This window comes from Mya arenaria, chromosome 4 (assembly GCF_026914265.1).
Source record: "Mya arenaria isolate MELC-2E11 chromosome 4, ASM2691426v1".
NCBI lineage: Eukaryota > Metazoa > Mollusca > Bivalvia > Myida > Myidae > Mya > Mya arenaria.
In genome coordinates, this window is record NC_069125.1 from 25,783,379 (window position 1) to 25,793,350 (window position 9,972).

Consider the following 9,972-nt stretch of genomic DNA (forward strand, 5'->3'; position numbering starts at 1 on the left):
TCAGTGTAATGTATATAACAGACCCAAATCGGGATGGTTTAATATAGCTTTATTACATTCATACTCATACGCACACGATCTTGAATCTAATCAATAACTCAACTATCGACATACATGCAACTGTTAGCCAGAGGCGGGCTTATCATACACAGAGGCGGGTTTACCAATAGTGGGCTCTGATTGGCCACTACATCCCTCCTTTACATGGATTTGATTTTACTTATATGAAAAAAAGATCAATAAATCATATAAACATATTTTCATGAATTATTCATAAAACATTGTATTATTTCTTTTTAACAGAAACTATCATTTTCTTAAATATCATTGCAATAATCAAATCACTTGCAACCATGTATTGAAATAAACAAGATTATTGTCTGTCTATAAATTAACCTCTGACCCTTTTTCCTCACAAATTTAGAAAATGTCAGGTAATAAAACTGTCTAATAGCACACACATTATAGATCATTAAGAACAAGAATTAAGTTCGAATGTTAGATAATCTGGCTTGTCTTTATAACATTAAGATGATATCATGTAAATGGTTTGACCGGGAAGAGATTTCCCAGCAAATGTCCGTTTAATTATCATGATGTGGTTGTAAATCAGTTTCGGATCTCTGCAATGTTCTGGTCCATTGGACGCTCCCAGAATTTTGAAGTTAATTGTTATTACTCCCCTGAAATGGTTAACACACTTCACGGATTGAGTTTATTAGCATTTTGCATGTGAATAGTTGTGTGTGTGTTTTTTGCTATTAACACTCTATTATTATCTAGAAACTCATTTATACTATGCAGGCATTATTATGGCCTGGATAAGAAAATCACACAATTAACACTCATTCAATCACGATAACGTATCGGCATCTGACGATGTCTGTTTGGTCGCCGTTGTTCGTTTTCGTTGTTTTGCTGCTCACGCGGTCCTGAACGCTGTTTATGTTGTTGGCTGTGTGTGGGCGGTACAGGTACCAACTTAAAGTGTGCGGCGTCGCGTGTCATTTCACGGCCATCATAGCGTACTGTGACCATGGATCCCTTTCGTCTGACGACGTATCCCCATTTATGACTGAATGGCGTTGTTAATTTATTTTGTTTGGGTTGTTTAATAAGGACCGGATCGCCTGGCTGTAATGTACACGGTTTTGCCTTCCGTTTCTCATCGGCATACTTTTTGTTCTTTTGCTTTGATTTAGTATCCCTTTTGCGTACATATATATCATTTCTCGGCACGATAAATGTTGGAAGCTTTGTCTTCATTTTGCGATTGAACATTATTTCAAATGGCGAAAGTCCTGTGCTTGGATGTGGGGTTGATCTGTAATTCATTAGAAAAATAGTAAGTTCAGATTTAAAGTTCTTTCCAGACGCTGTAGCAGTTTTCATTGTTTTTACTAGTGGCTTCATAAATGCTTCTACCAATCCGTTGGCTTGTGGGGCTAGAGGGGTCACCTTCCGGTGTTTGAACCCGATACTGTTTGCAAATTGCGTAAATTCATGGCTATTGAACGGCGCTCCGTTGTCGGATTTTACCACACTTGGAATTGAGAACATTCCAAAAATTCTTTCAAGGTGCGATATGACATTTTGTGCAGTCAGGCTTGTTAACTTTTCAACTAATGGGTATCTACTGTAGTCACAGATAACTACCATAAAATATTCTCCTGTGGGAAACGGCCCACAAAAATCAACTGACACTTCATCCCACGGTTTCTTTGGTAATGGGCTTGGCTTGATCGGTTCTACTGTCGTTTGTGGTGATACGGACATGCATGGTATGCAATTTTTGCATTGTTCGTCGACTAGTTTGTCCAGATAGGGGAACCAGCAGGTTTCTCGTAAGAGCGCTTTTGTTCTGTTTCTCCCTTGGTGACCTTCGTGTGCTAGGCTAATTACTTTTGATTGCAGGCTGTTTGGGATACACAGCTTGATTCCTCGTAGGAGAACGTTTCCATGCTCTGTTGACAGGACGGTCAGTTCGTCTGCAAGCTGCTGATAACAGTTATAGCTGCCATCACCGGCGCATGTTTGCTTAATCCACGTGTTGTTTTGAAGCGCGGATATTATGCATGTCAACACACAATCTTTGGCTGTGGCACTTGCCACGTCTTGGAGATTTAATGACTTGGGCACTGCGGCATTGGCAATAAAATTCACATATTCCTCAGCTATGTTTTCGTGTGAGTAATTATTTATTGGATGTCGGGAACAGTAATCTGCTATCATTTTATTTCCAGGCATGTGCTTGACTGTAAAATTGTAGGTGGTAAGTCTCAATCGCCATCGTTCAAGTCTAGCTGACTGTATTTGTTTAGAGTTTGTGCATATTGAGAGCAGGGGTCTGCAGTCGGTTACTAGCTGGAATTCCTTTCCATACAAGTAAATGTGAAAATGTTTGCAGCCCCAAACACATGCAAGCATTTCTCGTTCTGTTTGGCTGTAACGCTTTTCCACTGGCGTCAATGACCGGCTTCCATATGCGATAACTTTGTTTTCTTGTATTAATATCCCTGATATTCCCTCGGGGCTTGCATCTACCCATAGTTCTGTGTGTTTTTTCGGGTCAAAATAGCTCATCACTGTATCGCTGCATAGCGCTTGTTTAAGTTGGTCGAAAGCAGTCTGCTGCTGATTTGTCCATTTAAAATCGCTGCTATCTTTCAATAAATCACGCAGGGGTGCCGTAATTGTAGAGTACTTGTCAATGAACTTTGAGAGGTAATTGGTCATACATAAGAATGACCTTAATTCACCTGTAGTCTTCGGCTCGGCTATATTTTGAACTGCTGTGATTTTGGCCGGATCGGGACTTATGCCTTTGTCCGAAAAAACAAAGCCATAGAATTTGACAGAGGTTTTACCAAATTCGCACTTCTGCTTGTTGAGTGTGAGATTTTTGTCTTGCATTCGTTGCAGTACGGCTACGAGTCTCCGATCATGTTCGTCACGGTTTGGTGCGTGTATTATAATGTCATCCGATATGTTCAATGTTCCCTCGAGACCTGTAAGCACTTGTCGTATTTCATTCTGGAATATTTCTGGCGCTACGCTTACACCGAAATTCAGTCGTTTGTACCTGTATAATCCGACATGCGATGCAAACACTGTCATGTTGCGTGACTCCTCGGACAGCTCAAGCTGGTGAAATCCTTTATTAAAATCCACTTTGGAGAACACCTTTGATCCGTTTAATTCCAGGATTATGTCATCAGTTGTAGGCACTACATGAAGCTCGCGTTTCAATGCTTGATTTGCTTTTCTCATATCTACACAAAGCCTTATTTGGTCTGGAGCGTTTGGCTTTGGTGCTACAACAATGTTCGAAACCCAAGGTGTCGGCCCGTCCACCTTTTCAATGACATCTTGCTGTTCTAGTCGTATTATTTCCTGTTCCACTTTTTCTCGCACGTGGAATGGAATTCTTCTAGCTGGTTGTGCTATAGGCACGACGTTTTCGTCAACATGGAACTTGATTTGTTTGTCTTTTAATTTGCCTAGTCCAGTGAACACGGACTGATATTTGTCACATAATTCCTCGTATTTGTTACTGTTCACTGAGTTTATTACTGGCACAATACCGAGTTCAACAGATGTCTGGTAACTGATTAATGTCACTGATGATCCCTGAACAACGTGAAATTCTGCTGCTGTCACTTTTGATTTAGTTTCCACTGTAAATGTATATTTGCCTTTTATGGTTAACGGTTTATTTTGTGCAAATGCGAACACTTCTATGTTTGTTTTCTTCAGCATTGGCCTTGGTTTCATTTTGTTAACAACATCTTGGCTGATTATGTTTATTGAACTTCCGGTATCAATTAGAGTTTTCGTTTGAACACCATTAATGCTTAATATTATCTTTGGTACTTTGTTATCTGTCAAAACGTTGACTCCAAATAATGTGTCTGTATCCGACACCGAATGATCCTTTTGTGCCTCATTTTCCACCTGGTCAATTCCATGAACCTGTGCCTTACGCGTTCGTTTTCTGCATACGCCAATAAAGTGGTTTGGTTTACGACAATAATTACATGTCGCTCCGTAGGCTGGGCACTTGGTCTGATGTGGATATATGCCGCCACAGTTTCTGCACGTTTGTCTTGATTGTGACTGTTGTTGACGTTTTCTTTGTGCTGAGGGTGGATAGCTATAATTTGCATGTTGCGATTTTGTGTGTTGCGGTGTGACTTTAATTTTGTTTACGTCGCTGTATTGCGGTTCCATTGCTTTGGCTTGTCTGTCCGCAATTTCCATTGTTCTTCCCATTGTTAAAATATCTTTAAGCGGCTTGTCTTCTTCCAGACATTTAAGTCGTAGTTTCTTTGACACGCAGCCTTGGATGATTTGGCTCTTTATTTCACCGTCTTTGTCCGAAAATTCACAATTGTCTGCCTTGTGGCGGAGGCGAGTTGCAAATTGGTCTATTGTTTCGGCGTGATGTTGTTTTAGGTTCCTAAATTCGAACCGCTCGAACTCTCTGTTTTTCTTCGGTTGGAAATAGCCTGTTAACCCTTGCTTGACGTCATCGTAGTTTGAATCGCTGTCTCCAAGATTCAATGTTTCGTATATTTCGAATACTTCATCTCCGGCATAGTGAAGTAATAGCGCTTTCCTCCGTTTTTTGGAGTCAATGCTAAGTCCTGTGAACAAATTTTCCAACTTTGTCACGTATTTAGTCCATCTTGTGCCAAGGGATGTTTCCTCCCCGTACACATCAAATTTCGGGAACGGCGCTAATCCAGCCATTGTGCGTTAATCCTGATACTGACGTATTTCATATGTAAATCTACTAGCACTTTTATCCTCAATCCTCGTCGCCAATGTAATGTTGTCAGTGTAATGTATATAACAGACCCAAATCGGGATGGTTTAATATAGCTTTATTACATTCATACTCATACGCACACGATCTTGAATCTAATCAATAACTCAACTATCGACATACATGCAACTGTTAGCCAGAGGCGGGCTTATCATACACAGAGGCGGGTTTACCAATAGTGGGCTCTGATTGGCCACTACAACCACCACCACCACAACCACCAGTAGCAGAAGCATTCTTGTGTTTCATCCTCATCTTCATCCATATCCTCACCCGCCTCCTCATCTTTATTCTCCGAATGCAAGGTCATAATCACCATCCATTACATATTCAATCCTTGAACTATCTCTAAATGTACGCGTTTTACCCATTTCTATTATCATTATCTTTTTTATCAATATAAATATATAGATATATATGAATAAGGTTTCTAGAACTATTCTTACCTTATCCAGTCCCGCTATGAGCCATCGCCTCAATGGTGTAGGGGGGGAGGACATCAGAAGCCAACTCCACTGCCAGGGGCATCTCTTCGGGTGGATGGATGTACCCTTCCGGTACATTGGACGCTGAAACATTTGAACAGAAGCAGCACCATATGTGCCTATATAAAGTTTATATTTAAATAAATCAAGTACAATAACAATAAAACAAACAAATATTAAACAAATGAATAGAAGTGCTTATAACCTTATATTATCCAAAAGAATGAAATATCAGGTTTTCTTAATTTTCTCAATTTGCTGAATACATAAATAATAACATTCAATGTAAAAAAAATGAAGACTCGTCCAATATTCAATTCTATATTTATTGTAATACACCAAAACTAAATAAACATTTTCTACTACACGGGTTCGGTTAAAGAGATCTTGGGAACAATGCTGGTGCCTTTTAACATGTTCACTGTAAGATTCCAAAAACCAACAGAAAATGCCTATTCATTTATGTGTATTTCTTAAAAAAAAAAGAAAATTTGACTTATTGATTGAAACACATTTTCGGACTTTCAACAAATTCTAGAAAAGTGAGCAAAATTAAACATAACTTTTTTTATGGTGTTGTCCACAGAAACAGAGGAAGCGAACTCCACTGCTAGTAAAGCTGCATCCCGCCAACCTGAGAAAATCAGATTAATAACTTTAAATGGGTAAAACTTGAAAAGTATAAACGAATCGATTCATCAGCCTTTTTTGCAATGTAAATATTTAAAATGCCAAATTTAGCATTAATCTTCTTCTTCTTCTTCTTCTTCTTCTTCTTCTTCTTCTTCTTCTTCTTCTTCTTCTTCTTCTTCTTCTTCTTCTTCACATCCCCTCTTCATTAACATCGTCTTCACCTGTCATAATCTTCAGCTGTCATAATCTTCAGCTGTCATAATCATCCTCTTCGTCATTCCTCATTCATCATCATCATCATCATCATCATCATCATCATCATCATCATCATCATCATCATCATCATCATCATTATCAGCAGTAGCATCATTATCAGCAGCAGCAGCAGCAGCAGCAGCTGTCATAATCATCCTCTTTGTCATCATCATCATCATCATCATCATCATCATCATCATCATCATCATCATCATCATCATCATCATTTTCAGCAGTATCATCATTATCAACAGCAGTAACAGCAGCAACAGCAGCAGCAGAAGAAGTAGCACCATTATCATCATCAGCAGCAGCACCACCACCACCACAACCACCAGTAGCAGAAGCATTCTTGTGTTTCATCCTCATCTTCATCCATATCCTCACCCGCCTCCTCATCTTTATTCTCCGAATGCAAGGTCATAATCACCATCCATTACATATTCAATCCTTGAACTATCTCTAAATGTACGCGTTTTACCCATTTCTATTATCATTATCTTTTTTATCAATATAAATGTATAGATATATATGAATAAGGTTTCTAGAACTATTCTTACCTCATCCAGTCCCGCTATGAGCCATCGCCTCAATGGTGGAGGGGGGGGAGGACATCAGAAGCCAACTCCACTGCCAGGGGCATCTCTTCGGGTGGATGGATGTACCCTTCCGGTACATTGGACGCTGAAACATTTGAACAGAAGCAGCACCATATGTGCCTATATAAAGTTTATATTTAAATAAATCAAGTACAATAACAATAAAACAAACAAATATTAAACAAATGAATAGAAGTGCTTATAAACTTATATTATCCAAAAGAATGAAATATCAGGTTTTCTTAATTTTCTCAATTTGCTGAATACATAAATAATAACATTCAATGTAAAAAAATGAAGACTCGTCCAATATTCAATTCTATATTTATTGTAATACACCAAAACTAAATAAACATTTTCTACTACACGGGTTCGGTTAAAGAGATCTTGGGAACAATGCTGGTGCCTTTTAACATGTTCACTGTAAGATTTCAAAAACCAACAGAAAATGCCTATTCATTTATGTGTATTTCTTAAAAAAAAAGAAAATTTGACTTATTGATTGAAACACATTTTCGGACTTTCAACAAATTCTAGAAAAGTGAGCAAAATTAAACATAACTTTTTTATGGTGTTGTCCACAGAGGCAGAGGAAGCGAACTCCACTGCTAGTAAAGCTTCATCCCGCCAACCTGAGAAAATCAGATTAATAACTTTAAATGGGCAAAACTTGAAAAGTATAAACGAATCGATTCATCAGCCTTTTTTGCAATGTGAATATCTAAAATGCCAAAGTTAGCATTAATCTTCTTCTTCTTCTTCTTCTTCTTCTTCTTCTTCTTCTTCTTCTTCTTCTTCTTCTTCTTCTTCACATCCCCTCTTCATTAACATCGTCTTCACCTGTCATAATCTTCAGCTGTCATAATCTTCAGCTGTCATAATCATCCTCTTCGTCACTCCTCATTCATCATCATCATCATCATCATCATCATCATCATCATCATCATCATCATCATCATCATCATCATTATCAGCAGTAACATCATTATCAGCAGCAGCAGCAGCAGCAGCAGCAGCTGTCATAATCATCCTCTTTGTCATCATCATCATCATCATCATCATCATCATCATCATCATCATCATCATCATCATTTTCAGCAGTATCATCATTATCAACAGCAGTAACAGCAGCAACAGCAGCAGCAGAAGAAGTAGCACCATTATCATCATCAGCAGCAGCAGCACCACCACCACCACAACCACCAGTAGCAGAAGCATTCTTGTGTTTCATCCTCATCTTCATCCATATCCTCACCCGCCTCCTCATCTTTATTCTCCGAATGCAAGGTCATAATCACCATCCATTACATATTCAATCCTTGAACTATCTCTAAATGTACGCGTTTTACCCATTTCTATTATCATTATCTTTTTTATCAATATAAATATATAGATATATATGAAGAAGGTTTCTAGAACTATTCTTACCTCATCCAGTCCCGCTATGAGCCATCGCCTCAATGGTGGAGGGGGGAGGACATCAGAAGCCAACTCCACTGCCAGGGGCATCTCTTCGGGTGGATGGATGTACCCTTCCGGTACATTGTACGCTGAAACATTTGAACAGAAGCAGCACCATATGTGCCTATATAAAGTTTATATTTAAATAAATCAAGTACAATAACAATAAAACAAACAAATATTAAACAAATGAATAGAAGTGCTTATAAACTTATATTATCCAAAAGAATGAAATATCAGGTTTTCTTAATTTTCTCAATTTGCTGAATACATAAATAATAACATTCAATGTAAAAAAAATGAAGACTCGTCCAATATTCAATTCTATATTTATTGTAATACACCAAAACTAAATAAACATTTTCTACTACACGGGTTCGGTTAAAGAGATCTTGGGAACAATGCTGGTGCCTTTTAACATGTTCACTGTAAGATTTCAAAAACCAACAGAAAATGCCTATTCATTTATGTGTATTTCTTAAAAATAAAAGAAAATTTGACTTATTGATTGAAACACATTTTCGGACTTTCAACAAATTCTAGAAAAGTGAGCAAAATTAAACATACCTTTTTTTATGGTGTTGTCCACAGAAGCAGAGGAAGCGAACTCCACTGCTAGTAAAGCTGCATCCCGCCAACCTGAGAAAATCAGATTAATAACTTTAAATGGGCAAAACTTGAAAAGTATAAACGAATCGATTCATCAGCCTTTTTTGCAATGTGAATATCTAAAATGCCAAAGTTAGCATTAATCTTCTTCTTCTTCTTCTTCTTCTTCTTCTTCTTCTTCTTCTTCTTCTTCTTCTTCTTCTTCTTCTTCTTCTTCTTCTTCTTCTTCTTCTTCTTCACATCCCCTCTTCATTAACATCGTCTTCACCTGTCATAATCTTCAGCTGTCATAATCTTCAGCTGTCATAATCATCCTCTTCGTCACTCCTCATTCATCATCATCATCATCATCATCATCATCATCATCATCATCATCATTATCAGCAGTAGCATCATTATCAGCAGCAGCAGCAGCAGCAGCAGCTGTCATAATCATCCTCTTTGTCATCATCATCATCATCATCATCATCATCATCATCATCATCATCATCATCATCATCATCATCATTATCAGCAGTATCATCATTATCAACAGCAGTAACAGCAGCAACAGCAGCAGCAGAAGAAGTAGCACCATTATCATCATCAGCAGCAGCACCACCACCACCACAACCACCAGTAGCAGAAGCATTCTTGTGTTTCATCCTCATCTTCATCCATATCCTCACCCGCCTCCTCATCTTTATTCTCCGAATGCAAGGTCATAATCACCATCCATTACATATTCAATCCTTGAACTATCTCTAAATGTACGCGTTTTACCCATTTCTATTATCATTATCTTTTTTATCAATATAAATATATAGATATATATGAATAAGGTTTCTAGAACTATTCTTACCTCATCCAGTCCCGCTATGAGCCATCGCCTCAATGGTGTAGGGGGGGAGGACATCAGAAGCCAACTCCACTGCCAGGGGCATCTCTTCGGGTGGATGGATGTACCCTTCCGGTACATTGGACGCTGAAACATTTGAACACAAGCAGCACCATATGTGCCTATATAAAGTTTATATTTAAATAAATCAAGTACAATAACAATAAAACAAACAAATATTAAACAAATGAATAGAAGTGCTTATAAACTTATATTATCCAAAAG

General features: G+C 38.1%; 1 protein-coding gene across 1 annotated transcript; it reads right to left on the bottom strand.

Moving 5' to 3' along the window:
• Window positions 1-849: 849 nt before the first annotated feature.
• Window positions 850-4,752, bottom strand: LOC128230716 (uncharacterized protein K02A2.6-like). Its single transcript, XM_052943162.1, has one exon. The coding sequence runs from the start codon at window positions 4,750-4,752 to the stop codon at window positions 850-852; it is 3,903 nt and encodes a 1,300-aa protein (XP_052799122.1).
• Window positions 4,753-9,972: the final 5,220 nt, after the last annotated feature.